The sequence below is a fragment of the Hemiscyllium ocellatum genome, chromosome 19, assembly GCF_020745735.1.
Source record: "Hemiscyllium ocellatum isolate sHemOce1 chromosome 19, sHemOce1.pat.X.cur, whole genome shotgun sequence".
Classification (NCBI taxonomy): domain Eukaryota; kingdom Metazoa; phylum Chordata; class Chondrichthyes; order Orectolobiformes; family Hemiscylliidae; genus Hemiscyllium; species Hemiscyllium ocellatum.
Genome location: NC_083419.1, coordinates 26,012,086 through 26,039,642, shown reverse-complemented (window position 1 = coordinate 26,039,642; position 27,557 = coordinate 26,012,086). Strand labels below are relative to the sequence as shown.

The window sequence follows — 27,557 nt, the reverse complement described above, 5'->3', positions numbered from 1 at the left end:
CAGTTTACAGTTTTTAAGAATAAACATAAATATGTGCATAATATGGAACTGCCAAGCTGTCAAGTTATCAAAATAACCTGCCCTTTAAATTTGAGATTAAAAACACCTGCTTATTTCTGTTTTTCAATAGATGTGTTTTGACAAGATCCCAGTGCAATTACTAGAGCATTACTACTACTTGACTGCTTCCACAACTGATTATTATTACTGCTTGGGAGGCTGTAATTCAAAGTTTGATTGACAGTTCCAAGAGTTTGCTATAGGATTGTGTGACTTTTGGTATGCAGTTATAAATGCACTTGGAACGATTAAGAACACTAGAGGATTTAAATGTATTGAATAGGCTTTAATGAATAAGAATGTTTGTTCATATAGTGAAGTCTGTAACATATACTTTGAACTTTATTTTGTTTCATCTCAGCATTGTTCCTGATGCCTGCCCATGGTGGATACAGAGTGAGTGGGCAAATAGGGTGTGAAGGGATTTGTTGGGCCCTGTAGTTACCTCAGATCTGCATTCTCAGTTGGTGGGCCCATACCCACAGAATGGAGATTCCACTGTTCATAACACTATTTCCCTGAGGTGCATGTGGCAAGACAGGAAATTTCCTGATTCTGCCTACCTGACTCAGGAATGAAAATGCAAACTCTTCTCACTATAGTCCACTTTACACCTTGTGTAAATAATATGAAATACAGAACTTCAGTTGACATTTCATAACTGTGACACTGTGTTAAACTTTGCAAAATGTATTTTTTACTTCACTGACAGTTTAGGGCTACTTTTCTAGATGGAGCTTGACTCACTGATCCCTATGGCCATGCCAAGGATGAACTCCTGCAGTTTTTGCAGTAATAGATTCAAAGTGTCGTCAGATATAGAATGTTGCCCTGCTCTAACACGATTAGATCTTTTGTTAAATGCATTGAATGAAAAGTGTAATTATATGTGGAACAGCTTTCTCTTTCTCATGTTACAGTTATGTCTCTATCTAATTTTGCATTGATTCCCGTAACATCCTAGCTTTTTCTTGATTATTGAAACAAATGCAATTGTTATTTATGTGTTTCTTCCAGTGGTTTGGCTTCTATTGCTTCCTTAAAGCAGCAAAGCATTGGAACGAAATACCACAGCAATGTCACAAGTATTTAGAACAAACTATCTTGCTTTTGCAATCTTTTTTAAACCAGAAAATAATCTTATCAAGTATTACTTAATCTCCATAATTGATTAATACTTACGTTTTATATACTTTTGACACATACATTTTATTCAAAATGATTTCTTCCAGTGCCCTTTTAATATAACACAGCCAAGTTGTGGATTTCTGGGAATGCCTATCCAAATAAACAAAGACAGGTGTTGTCCACAGTGGGAGTGTCCCTGTGAGTATTAGTTTCATGTTTCTGCTGCACTGTGTTATGTGAATAGTTAATATAGTTATTCTTCTGATAAAATGAAATTGTCACACAGAATAAAGCAGAAAAGTGGAATTACATAAATTGGATATAAAACTAATAAGTACATTTGCTGCTAATATTGTTTTCACTTGTCTGCTCCACTTTTCAGACTGTAAACCTCTGATTTTGATTTCCACTTGTGTTCTTTTCTCTGTCTTGTTTCTTTTCCCAACTCTTACTTTTTCTTTTGTTCTATTTCCAATCTATTATATTTTAAGCATGTACCCGTTTTTGTATTATTTAAAACAACCGTCTGGTCCTTTATAGATTTCAGTGAATAGATATTTTTGAGCTTGGCATAGCACTGAGTTTTTCTTCCGTTACTTTTGTCTCCAGACCCATTTCTTCGATTAGGAGTCTCTCGCTGCACAGTTGACCCTTTGTCATGTTTACAGATTTCCCAGCTGCATTCTTACTCAGTCTGTTACTCTCTCTATCTAAGAAGATCAGAACATAAGAACATAAGAAATAAGAACGAGATTCAGCCATTTGGTCCTTGGAATCTGTTCCTCTAGTGAAAGAATTTTAGTGATCTTTACCAGAAATTCATCCTCTGGCATTATTCCTATACCACTTAATTCCCCGATACCTGAAAGTATCTAAGAATCTTTATCTTGAATATGTTCAATACTGATCACCGACAGTAATAGAAAATTCCAAAGAATGTTTGGAAGAATAACCCTTTGGGTGAAGAACTTTCTGTTTAACTCACTGCAATCTATGTCTATCTGAATTTGTAGCATTTCATTATCTCTGATCCAGTCCTAACATTCCCATTAAATAATAAGGGTACTACTATTCCTGTTCGGCAAACTAACATTTATGTGGCAGAAGTTGAATGCCAATGACCAGACCATAAAACATTAAGCCATCATTCATAAGACTGACATGTATATCATTTCTGGGGATCTTTCTGCTGTAGCCACTATATTAAAAGTCTGTTAATCCTGTATAGTTCCCTTCTACCTCCTCCCCGAGATTCATGAATACTGCCCTGGTAGTCACATCATTTCAGTTTATTCTTCACTTAAGGAAATGATAAAGTCTTGTTTCAATACTATTTTCCCCCTCCTCGTCCAGACGTATCCTGACATGTCCTCTACTTTAAGTGTTTCCAATTTCTTGGTCTTAACCAGCCTCCTTTCACCACAGATATCCAATCCTTTAATGTGCCTCTTTCCATCATTAGGCTGCATGAGACTTCTCATTTCTTCCTTTCCCCTAATCAGCTTCCATCTACCACCAACTCTGTTACCAGGTTGAACCTGTTCTCTTAACGAAAACATTTCCTTTGACTCCACTCATTTTTTCTAAATAAACCATGTTTCCATGGGAACATGTATAGGTCCAAAGCCATGCATGTATTTTCTTGGGGTATTTGGAATATTCATTTTTTCCAGCCTTCTCAGGTTTTTGCCTTTACTCCTTTCTCTCATGCATTCATGTCTATATCAATATCACTTCCTGCTCTCACTCTGAATTGGAATATTCAAACAACTTAACTTCCAATTCTTATCCTTATGTTTACATGATCCATCTTTGCCATTTTCCTTGCGATCCTTGGTTTCACTGTTTCCATTTCTGGAAAGGTCATCAATCAACATTTACTATAAGCCCACTGACACCTGTAGCTATCTTGTCTACATGCCTGCCTATTCCGTCTTCTAGATGCAATGCAGCAACTTGCATTGGCTTCTTCAATATCATCTCCCTGTGAAAGCTTTATAACATTGAACAAAATGGCAACATGCACATGGGAACAGCATCAGCTCCTTACTACACCTGGAAGTTGCACACCATCCTAACTTGGAATTGCATCAGCATTCCTTCATTATTACTGAGTCAAAATTGTAGAATTCCCTTCTTAGTAGCACTATGGGTGTCTTTTCATAACACAATCTAGAGCTGATTAAGAAGACAGCTCACCATTGCCTTCTCGAGGGCAATTAGAGATAGGTAATAACTACAGGTCTTGTTAATAATGCCTAAATCCTATAAATTAATAAAAATACTAGATTTAAAAATCTGTATTTGGGGACAGCTACAAATTGCTTTGGTAACGGTACCTACAATTGTAAGAACAGAATGGGATTGGAAAATTACAATCAGATTAGTTAAGCACATCCAAACTATTGGTCATATTTGTCTGTAGTTGATAGTCACTATGTATGATTTTAAAATTATAGAAATGTACAGCACAGAACAGACTCTTCAGTCCAACTCATCCAGGCCAGCTATCCTAACTTTGTCCCATTTGCCAGGATTTGGTACATATTCTGCTAAACCCTTCCTATTCATATATCTGTCCAGATGCCTTTTAAATGTTGTAATTGTACCAGCCTTCACCACCTCCTCTGGCAGCTCATTCCATACACACAGCATCCTGATATTATATACTCAAGAATTTAATAATTATCCTATTTTGCCTTTACCTCCAATATATTGATGCTGATCTTGACAAACTATTATCCGCCAATGGTAGGAAATGCCTGCAATGATTTTGTATATCATTTGTTTCTGTGCAAAATGTCATGTATTGAGAAGATTTCTTCTGGCTGATTTTTATTATCAAGTACAGATTTAAAAATAATCCTTATTTTCTTGTTTAACAGCAGCAAGTCTGTAATTGAGTAACATTTTAAGTAAAAAGACTCAATGCTATTCATTATTTAGAACAAAGTAGTTGGAATTTTGTGCTCCATTTGGTTGTGGAGTTGCCATCTTTAAAGTTGAGATAAACATATATTTGGTCTCTCGAGGAGTTAAGGGATAGGGGGAGCAGACAGGAATCTGGAATCAAAGCTCAAGGTCAGCTATGACCTTATTCAATGTTGCAGCCCATTCAATGGAGCATATGGTCTACCATTACTGCCATTTCTTATGCTCTTTTGTGGTAAGAGTTCATGCGAACCTTTATCCACAAGAGGTTTCAAAACAACACTTATCAATACATTCCATCGTAAATTTTCCTCTGGGGCTCCCTGGTGAGCTGCACCTTCCAGAGGATAGACACCATGAATTTCCTGCTTTGGCGTAACTTCTGTTTGCAGTTGCTGACCTTCCATCCACCTAGGCATCTGCTGAAAAGAAAAGCAGGAAACTAGAAATGCAGCCATGAGACCTAGAACTGCCCTCTTGGCCAACAGAATCATCGGATTCTGGCTGTTCACTGACAGTCCTGAAACCCTGATGCTAACTCTTCGCGGGAGGTGACGTACCACCAGGGTTTGATCTTTGCCTTCTTTTCAATCTCTAACCTTCTGTGACAAATGATACAGAGGATCTAACTCAGGCTGAAATGTTTAGTTCTTTCAGCCATTCCAGGATTGGAGTGCCTGTCCAATGATCATACAAGAAGTGAAGTCAAAGATTGGTGTCTGCTTTACTTACGGTAAAAACGAGGATTATTGGAAACCCAAGTCTGGATTAAAGTGGTGCTGGAAAAGCACAGCAGGTCAGGCAGCATCCAAGGAGAAGGAAAATCTACATTTCAGGCAAAAGCCCTTCATCAGGAATAGAGGCAGGGAGCCTGCAGGGTGGAGAGATAAATGAGAGGGGGGTGGGGATGGGGAGAAAGTAGCATAGAGTACAATAGGTGAATGGGGGTGGGGATGAGGTGATAGGTCAGAGAGGAGGGTGGAGTGGATAGGTGGAAAGGAAGATAAGCAAGTAGGTCAGGTCATGGGGACGATGCTGAGCTGGAAGATTGGAACTGAGGTAAGATGGGGGGGAGGGGAAATGAAGAAACTGATGAAGTCCACATTGATGCCCTGGGGTTGAAGTGTTCCGAGGTGGAAGATGAGGCATTCGTTTTCTTTACCTATGTCAGCTCAGATCCAGAGCATACACCAGGTGCAGGACAACAGTACCAGAAACACTGGGAAAGTGCAATATGGATAGACATTTGATGTAACAGATTGTCAACTGTTTCCTTTCTGAACATGGGGACGCAGTTTTCCACAAGTACCAGGAGAAAGAAAATCCTCTACTTGTATGAAAGAAAACCGAATGCTAAACAAGCACTGTATTTTTCTGATTTTTTTATCACAGAATAGTTTCAAGCCAATTAATGTTTGCCTTTTTAGGCCGCTGCTCCATGTTTTCTGACCTGCATATCATTACATTTGATGGCAATGATGTGGGAGTTTATGATGCTGCAGCCTATGTACTGACTTTGTTGCCAGACGAAACTATTGTTGGTCATATTGAACAATGTCCTACACGTGAGGTAACAGTAAACATTTTCTAAACATACAACTAAATTATTACTGAATGGAAAGAGTAAGATGTTCATTTAAAAGGCAGTATATTAAGTTACGACAGTAACCAAAATCATTATTAAGCATTGAATATATTCATTTTAAATGTCTGTGTCAGTATTAAGGAATAATATTTGAGTTATATTTTATCATCTATGAAAATTATGCACCAAATATAATAGTATGTAAGATGAAATGTTTCTGAAAATGCTGTTTTATTAATTACAGAGTGCGAATTCTATAAGGCGTCCTGTAAGTACATGACAATTAATTCTGTTAAATTTTAACACTACTCCTTTCAAAGCAGTACTTAATGTATGATGTTTGTTTTCATTATTTTACTTACCAGTTATCATTGCTTTTGCCATTAAGGTGCCAGGAGGAAATTCTGGATTGTGCTTTAAAAAATTGAATATAACTTCACGTAACTACAAAGTTCTCATCGATCGATTGGAAAGATTGGTGAGTGTAATGGCAATAACATTGGTGCATATATGGCTGCTAATATATTTTGCATTTCATTTTTGAACCTACTGATGTTATTATTAATTTATCATGCAAGAACTGATATTGAATGATAATCATCTATATAAATTAGAGATTTATTTTCATCGTTGCATTTTCCACATTTGATATTTTCATGACTTCCAACTCATGTAGTATGATAGACAGACAATACCCACAGTGTTTTTAATTCTTTTGTATTTATCATTATTTATTTTAAATCTGTATCTCCTAATAATTCATTTGATTCATACAGTTAATTATTGTACATGATAATTATAGCAAAACACTGTAACAGTACATAAATATTTGCATTTATTCTTTTTCTCAAGTAGTCAGCCTAGAAATAATTTGTGTTAGAGACTATGCGCTGGGAATAATTCCTGCACCTGAATGGAAAGGTGTCAGATGCATCTGACATCAGGTGACTTTAAATAGCATGCTGATGAAGAAGCTGGGAAATTCAGGAGGAAGATAGTTGAGAAAGAAATCAATAGGAAGGAGAATAATTGTCAAAGGAAGACACTTCCTGAGCAAAATAGAGGAAGGCATTTGTGGAGAAGAGCAATTAGAAAGAAGATGATGGAAGGAAAATGACTGGGAAAAGAGCAAATTCGCATGAGGTGTTAGAGGTTAAGATTCAAATTGAGGGATGATCTGGCAAATGCGAAAGGAAGGCATGTAGAAGAGGAGCAATCATTCTGGGAAATGATCCAGCTACAAGACAACTGACAGATTGGAAGCTGTGGTTTAGCAATAATTTGTTATTAACCTGAGTGAGGCATTGCAGACCCTGGGACCATTTCTCTGTAATGAGTTTTATCTAAGCTATGAAGTCTTAAATTCTTTGCTAGCTTCATGGAACATTGTACAGTAATGCTGTTGCTGATTCCTAGTAAGCCACAGCAAGCAATGCTCCTAATTTGTCATTTTTGATTGGAAATAATCTGAAAGGTTAGTACCTTCATGTTATGATTTCTGTTTATGAATCTAAACACAGACTGGTAGGGCATGTTATTGTTTTTCAAAATATATTTATTGTAAATCAATTCCTCATGAAACATTAACTGTTCAACTTGTGAAGTCATTGTACAGCAAGATTTCAGTTGAATTTATTTTCTCTGCAGACGACAGTAAACACAAGACCCGCTCGACTTCCGTTCACAAAACTAGGCTTCCATATACAGGATACTGGAGCAATGTATCTGATCACAACTCCTGCTGGAGTTACAATTCAATGGTATCGCAGTACAGGCATCATTGTGTTAGAATTTGGTTTGCCCTCCAACAGAACTGTGGGAACTAAAGGCTTGTGTGGTAAGTGAACTGTAGATGTGAATTGTTCTCAAAGTTTTCCTGTCACCTGTAATTTGAGTTAATACCCATTTATCATTTCAGTCTTAATTGCAGTTATGAAGTTCTAATAGATATTTCTTTCATCTTCAGTTCTGGTTCATTGCTGTCTTCAAGTGGAAGTGTGACACAACAATTTTTAACAAATTTAATTTAGAAAAGACATGAAACATCCATTCAAACTAACGTACCTCTCATGCCACATCACTGTCACCCCATGTTTCCCCCTTACCTTGGCATAACCCCACACAGCCTATATAGCTCCTCAAGCTTCCCTGTGCCTCTCACCAGCCCCACAAAGCCTCTCACAGTCACCATGCCATTCTATGCTTCTCTGCCCAACTTTATAATCCCTCAAAAAATCATATAAATTTATGCATTTTCATCCATACCTCACTGACCTTATACAGACCCCAAATCAATCTATTTGCATCAAAATGTATATAACCCTGGATCGGACCCAAATTCAAAAAGTGATTGTATGCATAAACAGGTTTGAGTCCACTGATCTAAATCATCAATATATAACAGGAAAAGGAAAGATCCCAATACAGACCCTAAGGAATTCCAACACAATCTTTTCTCCAGCTTGAAAAGTATCCATTGACCATTTCACTTAGTTTCCTATATTCAGCTAATTTTGTATCCACATGGCTTCTGTTCCTTTTATTCCATGTGTTATAACTTTTCTCATAAGTGTTGTGTGGCATTGTATTGAATGCCAATTGAAAGTTTATGCACATCACCTCAGCCACATTATTTTCATGAAACATTTCTGTTACCTCTTCAAAAAACTCCAGTGAGTTATTCAAATTCTATTTTCCCTTTAGAAAATCATGCTCTTCTTAATCAACACATTTTGTTTTCATGCTACCACTAATTCCATCCAAAATAATTGTTTCTCGAAGCATACCCATGACTGAATTGAAACTGACCGGTCTGTAATTGCTGGACTTGCTCTTACAAGCGTTTTTGAACATATGTGTCTTAGATCTACAAATAAAAAAGGATTTCATTTCTTATGCCATGTATGTATGCTATATGTGTGTAATATAATGTTGATGTTGAAATATTTAAGGATACGGAAAAGTGCATTACAAAAGTCCAATGTGTTGATAATGACAAGACAAAATAGTAACATTGATGTTTGTCAGGATGTCACAATGGACAATTTATTCTGTGACACTGTTTATTTCCTCCTGTTAAACTGGAACCAACAGTCTGACAAGGAAATATTATTCTGTCACTTTTAGGATGTTTACGATTGTAAGCACTTCTTTAAGAATTTAGATTGTGGATCAGCCCTGGTGTCATTTAAATGTTGAAACAGGCTCGATGGAATAAATGGTCTGCTCTCATTCTCGTGTTTCCATTGCACATTGACAATTAGAACGTCATTAATGTAGTGCTTAAGGGGACCACAATACTTGTAGATAAAGAATTTGAATTGAAATTCATTCCCATAGAAAACATATACTTTAATTAATAGATGTGAAACTTCTTGATTTAAACTAATACTGCATTTTAAAAATATAGTCAAGAGTGTGGTGCTGGAAAACACAGCAGGTCAGGACGCATCCGAGGAGCAGGAGAATCGATGTTTCGGGCAAAAGCCCTTCATCAGGAATGAGGCTGTGAGCCTAGGGGGTGGAGAGATAAATGGGAGGTGGGTGGGATTGGGGAGAAGGTAGCAGGGAGTGCGATAGGTAGATGGAGGTGGGAGTAAAGGTGATAGGTCAGAGAGGAGGATGGAGTTGAGAGGTGGGAAGGAAGGTGGACAAGTAGGACAGGTCATGAGGGCGGTGCCAGGTTGGAAGTTTGGAGCTGAGATAAGGTGAGGGGAGGAGAAATGAGGAAACTGGTGAAATCCACATTGATGCCGTGTGATTGGGGGGTCCTGAGGCAGAAGATGAGGTGTTCTTCCTCCAGGTGTCAGGTGATTAGGGAGTGGTGATGGAGGAGGCCCAGGACCTGCATGTCCTTGGCAGGGTAGAGGGGGAGTTAGTGTTCAGCCACGGGAAGGTGGGGTTGTTTGGTGTGGGTGGCCCAGAGATGTTCTCTGAAGCACCCTGCAAGTAGACAGAGAAGACACCAGATGGTGTCCTTCTTCAAAGGCCGCAATTTCCCCTCCCACATGGTTGATGATGCCCTCCAGCGCATCTCATCCACTTCCGGCACCTCCGCCCTCAAACCCCACTCCTCCAACTGCAACAAGGACAGAACTTTCCCTGGTCCTCACCTTCCACCCCACAAATCTCTGGATGTAATGCATTTCTGCCACCTACAAATGGACCCCACCACCACAGATATGCTTCCCTCCCCACCCCATCCCGCTTTCTGTAAAGACCATTCCCTCCATGACTCCCTTGAAAGTACCATGCCCCCACCCCCCACCAACCCACCTTCCGCTCCTGGCTCCTTCCCTTGCCATCACAAGAATTGCAAAACCTATGCCCACTCCACCTCTATTCAAGACTCAAAAGGACCCTTCCATATCGAGCAGAGTTATACCTGCACTTCCACACATGTCATTTACTATATCCAATGTAGAGGATGGAGTCACCTCTACATTGGGGAGACAGGATGCCTACTTGCAGAGTGCTTCAGAGAACATCTCCAGGACAATGTACCAACCAATCCCACCAACCCATGGCCGAATACTTCAACTCCCCCTCCCACTCCGCCATGGGCATGTAGGCCCTGGGCCTCCTCCATCGTCACTCCCTAACCACCCGATGCCCGGAAGAAGAACGCCTCATCTTCTGCCTTGGGACAGTCCAACCACATGGCATCACGGTGGATCTCACCAGTTTCCTCATTTTCGCTCCCCCTCCCCACCTTATCCCAGTTCCCACCTTCCAACTTGGCATCGCCCTCATGACCTGTCCTACCTGTCCATCTTCCTTCCCACCTATCTGCTCCACCTGCCTTTCTGACCTATCACCATTGCCCCCACTTCTGTCTCTTGCACTCTCAGCTACCTTCCCTCCAGCCCCATCCCTTCTATTTTTCTCACCACCCCTTTGGCCCATAGCCTCATTCCTGATGAAGTGCTTTTGCCCGAAACATCATTCTCCTGCTCCTCGGATGCTGCCTGACTTGCTATGCTTTTTTAGGACCAGACTCTGAACTCTGACCTCCAGCGTCTGCAGTCCTCATTTTCTCCATTTTAAAAATGTAGTCATGATTAAAGGTTGCCTGCTTGATTAATATACAGAGTACTGGAAGCTGTGAATAGTTTTGTACTGAGAGTATGATGCCCTCACGTTGGCACTTCAATGTATATTTCATTTAAATGTTGAAAATATCAAATGTCAGTCCTATTACATTTTTCCTTGGTTATGAGTGAGGATTCACTGTTCAAATGAATAAATTAATGAGAAGAAAATAGAAAAGCACTTCCTGGTTTTGGACCAGCACACATCTAAAAATTTAGATAAGAACAATTATTGTGACTTCTATATTGAAGGGAAAATATCCTTCCTTCCCCAATAAATACAATCAATGTCTTTGGCTTTTTATTGCTTTCTTTCATAGGCACTGTATACAAGGGCACATTCTTCAATTTTATACACTGGTGGCAAGAATTGGGAGACTATTATACAGAGTGCATCATGGCCAAAATAATGCTGTCTTTGGTCAGCATGTACATCTTCCAGTAGATGTCACTGAATTCTGTTAGAAAAGTGAGCCTTGGTGGATTTTTGTCCTTCCTGAGCCATTGTTGAGCAAATATAGGATCCATGACTGCTGCATTGGCTTTGTTCAGTTACCCAACAGAGGCCAAGAAACTTAACCTGGGATCTTCTAGGGTGTAACTGTGGTGCAACAATCACAATTCCTGCAATTTTGGTATCTTATTTGGGTTTGGTTAATGATTTGTCTTGCATGGAATACACGTGTGATTCCATAGTTGCATATTTGCTGGAGTTAATTTATAATTTTTTATGTAATGCTATATAAATTAATTCATTGAAACAAACATTGGTTTCAACAAGCAATATACAGAAGTCCGTATGCCCTTTTCAGACAACTAACCAAAATATCAGCAGTGTGGTGGCTCAGTGGTTAGCACTGCTACCTCAGAGCACCAGCGACCAAGTTTGATTCCACCTCAGATGGCTGTCTGTGTGGAGTTTACACATTCTTCCAGTGTAGGTGTGGGTTTCTGTTGAGTGCTCTGGTTTTCCCCACAATCCAATGATGTGTAAGTTAGGTGGGTTGGCCATGCTAAATTGCCCATAATGTTCAGGGATGTGTAGGTTAGCTATGGGAAATACAGGGTTAGAGTAGGCTGGATGGGTCTGGGAGGAATATTCTTCAAACAGTCAGTGTGGACTTGCTTGACAGAATGGCTTATTTCCACATTGTAGGGATTATATTCTACTCTATATTATTATATATGCTAATAATATCATTTCAGCATCATTAATGTATGTTACCTCCAATGTTTCTGGTCAATCAACCTCTGGTCACTTTAGGCTGTTGTAATGGCAATCCTGCTGATGATCTCAAGCTACCAAATGGAACCATTGTCACAGAAGTGGAAAATGTAGGTCTTTTCCTTGAAAGTTGGATGGTTGAAACATCTGGACTGGAAACTAACTGTTTCAGATGTCGAAAACAAAACTGCACCACTGGTAACTGTACTGCTTGCTTTGATATGTTGAATCAGAATCCTTGGACCCTGTGCCATCAACATGTAAGTAAAGATTTATTTCTTTTTACAAATTACACAGCACATTTGAAGTTATGAATTATTTGAATTATTTGAGTGCAGTTGATGAAACATTAATAAATCATTCTTTCAATGTCGCAGTGCAATTCACCAATGTCAACTTTTAAGAATACTACAAGTAATAAAATGCTGACAATTCAACATGATTAAATTTATTTGGAACACCCTTTTCAATCACCTTCCAGGATGATCAATTCAAAGGGCTCTATGAATAGACGGTGGCACAGTGGTTAGCACTGCTGCCTCACAGCGCCAGGGACCTGGGTTCAATTCCCGACTTAGGCGACTGACTGTGTGGAGTTTGCACGTTCTCCCCGTGTCTGCGTGGGTTTCCTCTGGGTGCTCCGGTTTCCTCCCACAGTCCAAAGATGTGCGGGTCAGGTGAATTGGCCATGCTAAATTGTCCGTAGTGTCAGGTAAGGGGTATATGTAGGGGTATGGGTGGGTTGTCGCTTCGGCGGGTCGGTGTGGACTTGTTGGGCCGAAGGGCCTGTTTCCACACTGTAAGTAATCTAATCTAGACTAATTTACAAATACCGGGAGGATCAAGCATTCATGAATCATTTGTATATATTTCTACATTTCACAATATAAACTTTGAGTCAGAAGAAATTTGTATGGTTACTTTCTTGAGTATGGTTCGTTTTTAAGTTGAAGTACTTCTGAAGTAAAATCATTATGAATACTCTAATTATGATGTTACATTTGGGGTATATAATATTAGTTATTCAAATAACAATATTTGGATGTATATGGATTTTTTTAACCAGATCAAAGGATGATGAATTAAAGGATCCTTTTTTTAATTATCGTTTTTCACAAATATCTGTTCACCTCAAGGTTACTCCAGAAATATTTTGTGAACTGTGGATCAGGGATTTCCACTATGTGACACATCAGTGCGATGCTTTGGCTTTATATGCAGCTGCTTGCAATAAATACAATGTTTGCATTCCCTGGAGGACTCCAGAATTTTGTCGTAAGTTTTTAGTCTTGCTAACTTTTAATGGTTACTACATAACATTTAGTTAGTATAAACTAAACATAGTGAACCAATAGTAAATGCACCATCACATCTGTTTTTGCATAGTTGGACAGTTTGCTATCAATATTCTATATTGTTACAACAGAATGGAAATGAAGAAAAAAAAATCTAATGTGGGGCTTACTTCCTGTCTTTGACATTGTTTCACTGCTCGCCTTATTATATTGAGACTCACGCTAATTGCAGCGAGAAAGTGAATATGTAGTGTAACATATGTAAATAAATCTCCCTTTATTTGCAAACTAACACAATCCTTTGCAGCAAGAAAAATTATTTAAAAGCCACCAAATTAGCAGTTTTACATAATTTTTCCTGGTTATTTGATATAGATTGGCTGTAAATTAGGCTCACACACTAGAATAGGGCTGGATTTTTAGGAACCTGATTCAGGGTTCCTAGTCTCATTTCTGGCACTAAATCTTTTGACAAGGTGTGATAAGATGCATGCTAGTGCAGACTGTGACCCCACATCTTGCAGTCGTGATTTGGTTGGCTCCATTGCTGGGATAGCGATCTAGTAATTTTCATAGAGTTGGGAAAATATTTCAAGGAGTGAAGCATACTTTGGATGCAAGAAACATTTTGAAGAGTGAGTTCGGGAGATCATATAATCTTTCAAAATCCCCTGTGCCCTATAGCAACCTACAGAGAAATAAGAAATACATCTTTAAAATATTTAGCATCCAAATTAATTATATAGAACAAAAGTTGCTAGTTAGGTGATTTGTTGTTGCTATAGTATGTGGGAACTTGTGGAAGCCAATGCAATGACATTTACAGCAAATGTTGAGTGTTTGAGGATCTTAGACTCAAAGTTAATAGAACATAGAACATAGAAAAGTACAGCACAGAAACAGGCCCTTCGGCCCATGAAGTTGTGCTGAGGATTATTCCTAATCTAATTAGGAATAGGAAAAATAACCTAATCTATGCACCTCTCATGTGCATGTCCAGCAGTTGCTTAAAAGTCCCCAATGACTCTGCTTCCACCACCATGGCTGGCAACACATTCAATGCATTCACAACTCTCTGCGTAAAGAATGTACCTCTGACATTTCCTTTATGCCTTCCTCCTAATATCTTAAAACTATGACCACTTGTGCCAGTCAATCCTGCCCTAGGGAAAAGTTTCTGGCTATTGACTCTATCCATGCCTCTCATTACCTTGTATACCTCGATCAGGTCACCTCTCTTCCTCCTTCTCTCCAGAGAGAAAAGTCCAAGCTTAGTCAACCTCTCTTCATAAGACAAGCCCTCCAGTCCAGGCAGAATCATGGTAAAACGTCTTGGCACCCTCTCCAAAGCCTCCGTATCTTTCCAGAACTGGACGCAATATTCTAAGTGTGGTCTCCCCAGGGTCTTGTAAAGCTGCAGCAAAACCTCACGGCTCTTAAACTTGATCCCCCTGTTAATAAAAGTCAAGACATCATATACTTTCTTAACAACCCTATTTACTTGGATGGCAACTTTGAGGGATGTTTGCACGAGAACACAAAGATCCCTCTGTTCCTCCACACTACCAAGAATCCTGTATTTAATCCTGTATTCATCTTTCAAGTTTGACCTTCCAAAATGCATCACTTCACATTTATCCACTCATACTGACTCAGTAGACAAATATCCTCAACAGCCTTAATTTCTGTAGCTGTGGTGCACTCTCTGATTAGCAATGCTACACCCACTACTCTTTTTCTACCCTCCCTGTTCTTTTTAAATGTTATAAACTTTGGAAAATCTAGCAACCATTCCTGCCCCTGTGAAACCCACGTCTCTGTTAGGGCCACAACATCATAGTCCCAAGTACTGATCCTTGCTCTAAGTTTATCACTCTTATTTCTAACACTCCTTGTGTTAAAGCAAACACACTTTAACTGATCCCTTTGTTTCATTACATGAAAAACCTTTCCAATAGATTCACTACATCCTGTCACTGCCCCATCTGTGACTACCTCCTTCTCAGACATATAGCTCTGGTTCCCACCCCCTTGCCAAGCTAGTTTAAACCCTCCAGAACCACATGAACAAATCTGCCATCCAGGACATTTGTGCCCCTCCAGTTCAGGTGCAACCCGTCCGTCTTGTCCAGGTCTCACCTTCCCCAGAAGTTTGGATTTTAGACCAGTGGCATGTGGAGTTTAGTCCGTGTGTATGAAAGGGTTTAATGATTAACTTGTCAGTATTTCTTGAGTTATGGCTTTTATACCAGTATTATTGAGGGAGCAACTCCTGGAATGAAAATGGGAATTTGTTTGTATTGTGATTGATTTACAATCAGAGAGGTTTTCAGCCAAGCGTGGAAACCGTTTGACTGGGCAGTTTGAATTTTTAACAAGAATATTGAAGAAAGGGCACAAGAATGTCAATGTTTCACAACTATGCAGACAACCTTATTGACTTTGTTATGCTGAATTATGAGAAGGCATCCAGGTTGGCTGTTGATGCCAGCAACATTGTTGTTTGGGCTATTTTACTGTGAGTTGGGGCTTGAATGGACTGTCAGTGATTTTTGAAATGAATTGACTGTTAACAATAATCTTCAGCAGTTGATAAGGCAACATTGAGTCTTGGGTAGGCTCTTATAACATTTTGAAATATACACCACCAACAACGTGGAAGAAGATGTTGTTTACAAAGGATTTTCTTGGAAACATTTCAGGGCAAGAATTTCTGATTATTCTGGGGGAGCTTAATTCTCCAACTGCATGATTTGAAATTAACTGATGTGCCTGGAAAAGAAAATGATATAGCAGTCATTTTATTGAGAACACATATGAAGGACGCTGAAAGCTGAAATGCTCATGAACCTATGTAGAATATGGCTGCTGTGTAACTCATTGCATGTTTAATGTCAATCTGTTACTACTATTAATGTAACATAGAAATAGTGTTAAGAAAAATTTTTAATGGGTAATGAAGTTCTTTTTTAAGCTACATTTTAGGTTACATTGGTGTGAGATTTCTAGTTGAGCATTCCAAACCAGAAGAATATGGTTAGAAATCTAAATGGATTATTTGATGGCCAGAAAGTTTAAACTCAATTGAGTGACTAATCGAAGAAAAGACCATCAAGATGGCACAGTAGCTCAGTGATTAGTACTGCTGCCTGCCAGCGCCAGGGACCTGGGTTCAATTCCACCCTCAGGCAACTGTCTGTGTGGAATTTGCATGTTCTGCCTGGGTCTGCATGGGTTTCCACTGGATGCTCTGGTTTCCTCTCACAATCCAAAGGTGTGCAGGTTAGGTGGATTGGCTGTGCTAAATTGCACTTAGTGTTCAGGGATGAAAAGGTTAGGTGCATTAGCCATGGGAAATGTAGGGTTACAGAGAAAGGGTAGGGAAATTGGTCTAGGTGGGATGCTCTTCAGACGGTCGGTGTGGACTTATTGGGCCAAATGGCCTTTTTCTAAACTGTAAGGATTCTGTGATTCTGAATCTGTGAAAATCTCAAGACTAGGAATTGAAAGAAGCGGTTAAATCAAAGCTTTGGTGTTTGAGTACTATAAAGTGTTGATAGATCAGATTTTATTTCACTGCATATTATGAAAACTTTTAAATTATGTTATTTGTAAATAACTTGCTTTATTCTATTTCATGACTCACTTCTGTTTTATTGTTAAAACAAAATCTGCGTCATTGAATGCTTGTGCTTTGGTGAAGGACACCAAAGTTATTGAAAGCAACAAAAATGTGATCTGTTGAGCCAGATTTTAGTCTGACATCTGACTCGGCCAATAATAACTTCAGGTGTGATCATAAGAAACACTTTTGACATACTTTTCAATTTTGGAGAGGAGATAACCTTAATGGGTCACATCTTAAATGCAAACCACTGAGTGGACCTGCATAGTTCCTTCTTGCTTCTTTGTGATTCATTCTGTAAGATATTCAGGCAGAAGAGCTGCACTTATGATGGTTGTTTAATATGCTAGATTTTGGAAGTGTTACTTGGACAATTCTGTAATATGATTCTGCTATTTTACATACAGCACTTAGCTGCCCCGTAGGCATGGAGTACCAACCTTGTGTGCCAGCTTGCGAAAGTAAAACATGCCAAAACAAAGACTTCTATTTGGAGCACGACTCAACCTGTTCATTTGTTAGTGAGAGTTGTGTTTGTCCTCGAGGAACTCTGCTGCATCAACCAGACTCTAACTACTGTGTTACAGAGGAACAGTGTGGTTAGTATATCTTGCAGTAGTCTAGAAGTATGTGCAAATAACGTTAACTCCACTTGACAATTTGCTGTCTATTTGATTGTTAATTTAGTAAATTATTGGCATATGTTTCCTATCTACTTTGAATTTAATACAGAAGTGAAAGTAGTACTAATGACCATTAGTGTTCCAATCTTTGACCTTGTGCATGCATGTACTACATTTCACAGACAGTGTAAAATAAAGATATGGGAAGTAAGTGGCTTGGATTCTGCAAAATGATGATATAATTTGCACAAACAAGACCAATGGTGAGATCCTGGCGAAGGTGAACCGTTTTCCCATACCTTGCAAACTGCATCTCAGCAAAGGCAAACATAGACAAAGAAACTAAGGAAAGCCTCCTGTCTGCCAGCTCAACCTTCAACCAATTTAAGAAAGGAACATTTGAGGATGTCAAACTTAAGTTTAAGGTCATAGTTTATTTCTATGAGTGATTGCCGCATATCCATGTGCTTTCAAGATTTGAACAACCCACAATAGGCCTTGCAAAGGATCAGAGAAATAACATCAGGGCTGTCTTTACAAGATTCTTCAAATCCAGTGGTCATAAAGATGGCTGAATAGCACCATCTTGTCTTATACCAACATGACAAGCAGTGATGTGAGAATCACTCAAAACAATTCTGTTGAGATGGACATGCTATCAGATTCCTAGAGAACCCAGTTAATTTAGAATATCACTTGGTGGCAGGAGACACTCACCAGGATTAAGCACATTCTCGCAAAGCAATCCTGAAGAAATCAAACATTCCTTTCTGTCATATTGACTTGTAGCTGCATGTTATACTTGCATTGGGCTCCATTCCCCTAGGTTTTATTTGTTAGATTTATTTCAATGCAGGGGTAGTTTTATTCTTAATTCAGTTCATTTATAGAACCCAAAACACTTTAGAATTTACAGAAGCTTCTCTAGACAGATCTGAAGATAGCCCCATCACATTGTGAACTTTCTGAGGCTATGGAATCATGCCAGTTCTGGAATGTAAAAGGTTGCCTGCTTGATTTATATCCAGAGTAGTGGAGGCTGGGAATAGTTCTTGCACTGAGAGTATGATGCCCTTATGTTGGCATTTAAATGAATATTTCATTTAAATGTTGAAAATATCAAATGTCAGTCCTATTACATTTTCCCATGGTTATGAGTGAGGATTCACTGTTCAAATGAATTATGAGAAGAAAATAGAAAAGCACTTCCTGGTTTTGGACCAGCACACATCTAAAAATTTAGATAAGAACAATTATTGTGACTTCTAAATTGAAGGGAAAATGTCCTCCCTTCCCCAACAAATACAATAAATGTCGGGCTTTTTACTGCTTTCTTTCATAGGCATTGTATGCAAGGGCTCATTCTTCAATTTTAACCGCTGGTGGCAAATATTGGGAGACTATTATACAGAGTGCATCATAGCCAAAATAATGCTGTCTTTGAAAGCAATTGCTTGTCTGGAATTATTGCATTGTTGCTGGTCGACAAGTTGTCCAAGTTTGCCATTTTCTTGTTGGGTAATCATTAGTTTCAGAGCTGAAAATATGTTGCTGGAAAAGCGCAGCAGGTCAGGCAGCATCCAAGGAACAGGAAATTCGACGTTTCGGGCATAAGCCCTTCATCAGGAATCCTGATGAAGGGCTTATGCCCGAAACGTCGAATTTCCTGTTCCTTGGATGCTGCCTGACCTGCTGCGCTTTTCCAGCAACACATTTTCAGCTCTGATCTCCAGCATCTGCAGACCTCACTTTCTCCTTAATCATTAGTTTCACTCAATGATACCGTCTTCTTCTAGCTGTTGCAGTTTTCACATCACCTAGGCACAGATTACAAATGATAATTATCTCAGATTTTGTGAAACTGGCAGAGCTATTATGTCAATAATAGGAGTATGACAGTATCTTTTCCCAGGCCCTATAAATAAGGAAGGGTAAGGGTGCATATAGTTTGCATCATTGATCACATTCATGTGCATTCCAGTGGTGTCTACAAGTTTGAATCAAGCCTATTGACGATGTTTATCCCATAAGGTTTTGGCATTTGGCTATGTAGGAAATGAACCTGTTCAGAGTGGAATTTTTGTACCAGACTGAAATTATGTTCATTGCTGAAACTGAAACAATAGAGTTGTCATAAAATTGAAGTATGCCTATTGCAGGATTTAGAGGAAATTACAAAAAATGTTGATGTTCGTTGAACTCAGCACTCAAAATAGATTCTCTTGTGCCATCTTCAATAAGCAATAGTTATGATCTTGACTAAGTACTCCTTAAAATGATCTGGTGTTTTGCATTTTGAGATGGATTCTCTATGTAATACCTCACTCTCAGGAAGAGCCATGCAATAAATTAATGAAGTTATTTTTGACATTTTTGAATCAATCCACTGAGAGATGTTAGTAAATATTTCTAGAGTAGGTACGACATGAACCTGGGCCTCCAGGTTCTGAGACAGAGACACTACCATGGCACGACAGGAGCCCTTAGCTGAAATCAACTTGCAAAATGATTCCACTTTGTGTATGAGTTGTGTTTTGCCTTTACGCTGAACATGGAGATGTGACATGGTGAGCATTTCCAGTATATTTTGTTCCAAAGTATTTTCAGCAAGCACTTAAAGCTGTATAAAATGCAGATGATATCATCTGTGAGCTGTGTCAACACTCACTGGCTTTCTGGTCTATGACAATATACAAGTACTGCTTTCTTGTAGACTGCCACTACATCTGTGTTGTTCATCCCCATAGTGAACAAGTGGGTTTTGAGCCCTGAAAAGCATTGCCTGCTCCCCCCTCCCCCCACAGACAAGTTAGAGTCTCCCACTAAATAATGAAATGATGCTGGGACTTGTATATTCTCCAACATCCACATTGACATATATTACATCTGTTTACTATCAAATATCTTGCTTTTCACTTGGTGTTATCATCTAACCGATGTGTAGGTTCCAAATTACTGTTTGATCTTGATCTTCTTCAGACATGAGAGAGAGGATGCATGATTTGGCCTCTTGATTCAAGCCTATTTACAGGCAGCAATGATCCACACACTCCTACTTGCTTCAGAGATGTGAATAACCTATAAGAATTAAAAATCACACAACACTAGGTTATGGTCCAACAGGTTTATTTCGGAGCTGTGCTCCTTCACCGGGTGGTTGCGGTGTATAAGATCGTAAGACACAGAATTTATAGCATAGAATTTATGTCTTTCAGTGCTTCCAAATAAACCTGTTGGACTATAACCTGGTGTTGCATGATTTTTAACTTTGTATACCCCAGTCCAACACCAGCATCTCCAAATCATAACCACACGAGAAGCACCAGCCATCTGGTGGCAAGAAAGATGATTCAACAACAGTGAATTCTTCCCAGTCAACAGATATCAACAAGGCACTGATCACCCAAAATCCATTTTGCTGAATAGGGTTTCTTGTTCCTTTGCTCAGCATCTGAAGCAACTGCTTTACTCAGAACTCAGAGTGGCAGCAGGATAAAGGAACCATTCGTCAGTGTCCTCAAAGCTTCCCTGAAGAGGTCAAACTGCTCTGCCGACACATGTGAGTCCCTGGCTTGTGATCGACTAAATGAAAAAGATGAACACATCAAGGGACTTCATGGTCATGGAGTAGCATTGGCAAGAATGTGCACATCTCACAACAACACATCTGCCTCAGCATTCAAGCACTACCTCCCCACATGTGACAGGGTCTACAGATTGCTCATTGAACTTATTTCTGATCCCATCAAAATAAAGTGAAGCAAGTTATACTCACTTCTGAGGGATTGCTGAATAAGATGAAGCCAAATCATTGCACAAAGGCATAGCCAAAAGAAGCAAACTCATTGATAGTGTGAAATTAAGACACACATTTAGTTCACTCAAAGTTTAAATCCTAAGCTTGGTAAAACAGAAAACATTAAGCCACATTGATTATTATTATTTCTGACTTTCTTTCAGCTTGCACAGATAATGAAGGCCAACCACGGGCAGCAGATGAGACCTGGAATGGATCACATAAAGGATGCTGTATGTACAAGTGCTTGGGGAATGGAACTATTGTTGCAGTGGAACCTGAATGTGTTGAAGTACCATCACCAATCTGTGAAAGAGAAGGAGAGATAATTATTGATGTCATTGAGGAGGGAGCCTGTTGTCCAAAGAAAATTTGTGGTATGTGTTAATTATTAGAATAAAATGGCATAGTTCTGTTTAGAGCAATGGAAGTGTGAATTCTTTTGCATTTTCTTTTCAAAAAAGGTAAAAATGACCCAGACCTCTCAGACCCCAGTTAGTTGGAGACCAGGTGTACTCAGACAAATACAGCTATGGGATCCCTAGGAGCTCCCGACACACGGACGATGTGGCAATTACCCAGGAAATTAAAACTCCCAGTCAACAATTAGGCAGCCCAAAAAGTCTCCAACTCTTAGTTAGAGTCCAAGACCTAGGGTTGTAACTCACTTAACTGGATAGTTACCCAGGAAGGGTTAAAGCTCTGCCTCTTGCCTAGCGATAAAACTGAAGCCATTCACCAACTCATCATTGACCCCTAATCACTGGCTTTGACATCTACTGAATGCCTGACTCCAGCCCCACCCTCAATAGATACTGACAGCCCCTTGACATCCATGTGTGCCCAACCCCCACAATCAAACATGATTACTGCATTCGATAATGAGAAGTGAAGCAGCACTTTTAGCTCCATTTATCTTCTCAGGGAGTAGCAATCACATTGCCAATCTGCACTTTTTTATTTCGAGGTCCAATTCAAATGTTTGTGAAACGTGGAGCATACCTGATGTGGAAACTATCCACCACAACAAAGAATCAACACTGGAGGCAAAGCCATGTTCCCTTCAATTAGCAACAATAGCCGAGCTCAGGGTTTAAAGGTCAAGGAGTAATGGTAACTACGTAAGATAAGTAAGCGATAGGTAAGTAAATGAGTGAGAATGGTGTCTGGAAGGTCAGGGTGAAGGTGAGCTTTGGGAGGTGAGTGAGGGTATACAGGTGGCAGGTCAATGGTTTAGAAGGTAGGGTAGATCAGGTGTTTAGAACACATCACATTGGTGGGAGGCTGGTACTAGTCAGAGAAGGGAGGCTCAAATATTATGGAGGAGGGGTTTGGCTATTGGTCAGTATCAAGATTTGGATGATGGTCAGGTATGTGGAATTGCGGGTGTCAGTAGCATAATTAGAGTTACAGCAGTGTTAGATGTCTACTTGTCTGATAAATAAATGGGAGCCCTCCAAAGTCTTCAACTTAAACTCACAGTGTAGAGTTTCTTGCGAGTTCCAGTTACTGAGTAATTGTCTATTGGAAGTTCAAATTTCCTGCGTGATTACCTCATATTCAAGACTTCAGAGAGGTCCTGGAGGGCATCTGTTGGGTATGCCTGGTCTCCAACGATCTGAACCATACTGCATTCTTTTCTCTTTCTCAGTCTGTCTTTTTTTTTTGGCTTTTTGTCTTGGTTTATATTTTCTCATTTGCTCATATTTTGTAGTCCAAAGTCATTTATTTCCTGGTTATTCGAGCTGCCTCAGAATGATCACTCTCCATTTGGTCTTGCTGCTTCTGTTCTCTCACTACTTTTGCCACATTCTATGTTGACATAAACATTAAGTCAAACAACACCGATGAACTCTGAAAAGAAAAAAAAATTAAAGAAATACTCAAAATTATTAGAGACAAATTGTCATTGGCCAGAATGAAGTACTTTAGGAGAGTGATTCTGTTTTGCATAGAATTTTATAAGTTTAGACAAAGTGAAATTTCGATCAGACCATTAAATACAAAGTAATCCATAAAGATTGAAATCAAGCTCAGGGGCATATCGGGACCTGATTCTAATTAGGCGATTACTGTTTGAACTGATTTCCCTCTCAGCAGGGTTTCTATTTCTTTGAAGGTACTCAAAACTTTATTTCAGGTACTTTCTCATTCAGTCTGCCTTTCAATTTTGCAGAGTTTCTATTGTGGGTCAGCTGATGGACTGGAACTTTAATTAAGATTCTTGAACTTGACTCTAATCTTGACTCTAATCTCCAGCATCTGCAGTACCCACTTCTGCCTGGAACTTTAATTAATTTGGCTCCTATTCCATGAGATAATGGGTGGGTGTGGGAAGGGGTACTAGCAAAAGTGATAATTTTGCTCGTAACTTTCTTCAGTCTGATATGGGTCTCAGACACTCTGGCCAGAGCTTCACTGAGTTCTGCTTCTTTCATAGAATGGGTACTGCTGTTGCATTGCTCCAGGATTAGGCTCCTGTTACAAGTATTCTATTAATTCCATCCAGAGAATCCAATGCAGAATCAATGCAGTGGAAAGTAATGCTGACTTCTGCATTTCTACTCCCTTCAAAAGATTTGCAAAATGTCTGTCATGCCTTGCCATAGACAGAAATTCAGGGCAAATGAATTAAATTAAAATATAATTTTGAACTTGCTGTATCGTAAAGTATACTATTCATTAGCATACATAATGATTCTGGAAAAGACAGAAATAAAAACAATTGAACTATGTGTATTTTCTGCAGAGTGCAATTTGACCATTTGTGGAACTGATGTTCTGACATGTGAAAATGGAGATAAGTTGGTGATAGGCTACAGTGCCATTTCTTGTTGTCCTGAATACCGATGTGGTAAGTTTGCAGAAAATATCAGACTGACATTTTTGGAGATTGGTGGGGGTAATTTCCACTTTCAGTGATGATGCAATGCTACTGGTTAAGGATCAGGATCTCATTAAATTTGACAAAATGAAAAATAATCTAGGCATACAACAGTTGGCTGATCCACAGTTACCAATGACATGTAGCAGGAAGCACACCTTGGTGCAGAGTTTAAATACCTGAATGTAACCATTCCAAAAATAACCTGTGTAAATGTAAGCAGACATTTTTCTTAGCTTATTTCCAGTATGTTGGCAAATATTAAAAATGGCATGATATATAGAGTGAATTAATTGTTTGAAGCAGAAGACACTAACTGGTATAGATGTATGATTCAAACTTGACTTTATTTAATGATTTCATTGATTTCTGTATGTTCTTATCTTCTTCTTATTTAAATATAATCCTACAGGGAGTAATGTGTAAAGTATTCATTATTCTTGTTGAGTTTGTAAGTGGAACATTCAATAAAATATAGACTTTTTGATTTTGCTTATGTTTGGTTACAGAATGTGATCCTCTGGCTTGTCCAACTAGTTCACCACCAGTATGTAGAGAGGACCAATTTCTTGTTGAAGTACGAAAAGATGATTCTTGCTGCTTTTCCTTTCAGTGTGGTAAGAAAACTTAGTTCAAACTTGGGCTTTCATTTCACATTTTAACTCATTTCCTAAGCAAAAAAAGCAATTGCCATTGGCAGACCAACATATGAACTAAAGCTTGCCATGTGAATCAGCTGAGTCTTACGTGATTATCTAGAGCTGACCTTCCCAATCTGAGTATCCATAACTATGCACAACTCCCCCAGACCTGCACTATCCCCTTCAATGCTTATCTCCTACCTTAATCCTTAACCAATTATCACCTTACCTCCTTGCTCATTTAATACCTATCATTTAATACTCTTACCATCTCCAGTCCAGTTACCTTATGTCTTATACACTGAGACTTTGGATCTTTAATTCCAAGATTACAACAGTTGCAGTTTGGCCTCTGGCTTTGATCCTTCACTGTATTGGAAGGCCCGGAGATTAAGCACGTTCCAAGCTTCTGAAGAGGCCTGCAGCAGAAATTCAGACCTGTAACTGTGGATCTCCAAGATTGTGCAAGTGAAAAGAAGCCAGAGACACAACCAGCCTCTGATTAGCACTCCTCAGAAGATTTGGCCTGAAGGAAGGTGCTTAAGTGTGCTAGTGTCCTCTTTGAAAGACAACAAATATCATTGGACTTACATTACATTCCCTAATGGGACCTGCATAGACACAGTACAGGGATCGCATGATGTTTTTGACCTAATCTCAATTGACATCAGTTAATTACAGTCCATTTTAAACTCACAACATGCGATAGAACTAAAAGTGTAACAAAATTATTAACACTGGAGACATGACACCGGTGGGCTTCTACATAGGATTAAATGGCTTACATTTTTCCACTGTAACATCAAAAATCTGACAACTAACCTTAAATATTTTCAATAGATACAATTATTGAACTTCAGAATATGTTGAGTCCAAGTGGGAAAAAATATTAAGTAATTAAGTGTCTGTTCTAGCCTTGAAGAATAAATACTTTTATTAGATACACTTGGTTTATTCAGCAAGGTTAGGGACAATGCTATTTTTAAGAATTGTGGCTTCTGTGTGAACTCATTGGCTGCTGTATTAGTTGATTTGTATCATGATTTTTTTAAAAAAAGTAGATAGATAAATATTATATAATGTAATTAATGTGGATTAAACCCGCGATAAATATCAAACACTTCCTTCCAATTCAGTGTGTGAGTCGTGTATTGACCCAATTCCTATATGCAATGAGGGAGATGTTCTTGCAGTCGACCTCAACACCACTGATCGCTGCTGTCCATCATACCATTGTGGTAAGTGCAATTAGAACTTTCTCATTTATAATCTATTTGCTTAGCAAGTCATTTAAAGTTACATGAGTATTTTGAAATAGAAGTGATGTTAATCAAAAGTTAAAACATTTGTTGCTGTGGAAGCAAATAGTTATTCATCTTCTGCTTATCCTATTTCTTGAGTAAGTTTTATGCATGTTCATTAAAAAAAGAGCGTTAAGAGAAAGGTGCATGTGTAATGGTGCCTCAGGTTATGATAAAAGAAGGGAGTTGAGTGCATAAAACAAAGAACTGGGTGCTGGAAATCTGAAACAAATCAAAACTTGGAGAAACTCAGCAGTTCTGGCAGCATCTATGGACAGAAAGCAGAATTAATGTTTCACATCATAGTCATGGAGTCACACAGCATGGAAACAACAGACCCTTCAGTCTAACATTATCCCAAACTAGACTAGTTCCACCTGCCTGCTCCTGGCCCATGTCCCCCTAAACTTTTCCTGTACTTATGTGTGTTCATGTACTTATCCAAATGTCTTTTAAACATTGCAATTTACCCATATCCACCACTTCCTCATGAAGTTCATTTCACACGCGAACATTTTCTTTGTAAAAAAAGTTTGCTCCTCATGTTTTTTTTAAATCTTTCTCCTTAAAAATGTGCTGCCTAGTCTTGAAATTTCCCATTGTAGGGAAAAGACTATTAGTATTAACACTACTTATACCTCTTATTGCTTCCTAATCTTCTGTCAGGTCGCCCTCTCAACCTCCTTGCTCCTGTAAGAAAAATCTCAGTCTATCCAGCCTTTCTTTATATCTCAAACCTTCCATACCTGGCAACATCCTGGTACATCTCTTCTGAACCCTCTCCAGCTTGATAATATCCTTCCTATAACTGGGTGAGCAGAACTGGACACAGTATTCCAGAAGTGGGCTCACCAATATGCTGTACAACCTCAACATGACTTCCCAACTCCCAAAGGACTGGGCGATGAAGGCAAGCATCCCAAATGCCTTTTTAATCACCCTGTCCATATGTGGTGTAAATTTCAAACAATTATGTGCTTGCACCCTAAGTCCCTTTGTTCTGCAACACGACTGATTAATTGTATAAGTCCTACTCTTGTTTGTTGTATCAAAATACAGTATCTCCAGTAACTCTTCAGAGAGTCAGATCCTCTCTCTGAAGAAGAGTCACTGGACTCAAAACATTAACTCTGTTTTCTCTGCATGGAGTCTTATGCATGTTGTATGAGCAAAGCTTTATAAAAGATGGGAAGAATGGAAGAAGGCCACAAAGAGATACCCTGCCTGACAATTGTGAGCAAGTATTCAGTGTGTGCGTCTGTAATTTGAAGCCTCCCTCTGCATTTTGTGAACTTGATCTCTCTTTTTCCTTTACATTTCCTTTTAGGTATACCTCTATTCTTTTACCCTGATGGTTTCTTATTTTTATAGCT

The 27,557-nt window shown here is 38.9% G+C and overlaps 1 protein-coding gene across 1 annotated transcript in view; it reads left to right on the top strand.

Annotated features, from left to right (window-relative positions):
• otogl (otogelin-like) overlaps positions 1 to 27,557 on the top strand; it is a 206,216-nt gene that overhangs the window by 149,737 nt on the left and 28,922 nt on the right. The window contains exons 33-44 of the mRNA XM_060840058.1: positions 1,293 to 1,386; positions 5,547 to 5,689; positions 5,949 to 5,972; positions 6,093 to 6,182; positions 7,352 to 7,541; positions 12,059 to 12,279; positions 13,156 to 13,294; positions 17,347 to 17,538; positions 21,523 to 21,735; positions 24,108 to 24,212; positions 24,752 to 24,859; positions 26,020 to 26,121. Of these exons, the coding sequence (XP_060696041.1) occupies positions 1,293 to 1,386; positions 5,547 to 5,689; positions 5,949 to 5,972; positions 6,093 to 6,182; positions 7,352 to 7,541; positions 12,059 to 12,279; positions 13,156 to 13,294; positions 17,347 to 17,538; positions 21,523 to 21,735; positions 24,108 to 24,212; positions 24,752 to 24,859; positions 26,020 to 26,121 (1,621 nt within the window). The remainder of the gene's footprint in view (positions 1 to 1,292; positions 1,387 to 5,546; positions 5,690 to 5,948; positions 5,973 to 6,092; positions 6,183 to 7,351; positions 7,542 to 12,058; positions 12,280 to 13,155; positions 13,295 to 17,346; positions 17,539 to 21,522; positions 21,736 to 24,107; positions 24,213 to 24,751; positions 24,860 to 26,019; positions 26,122 to 27,557) is intronic.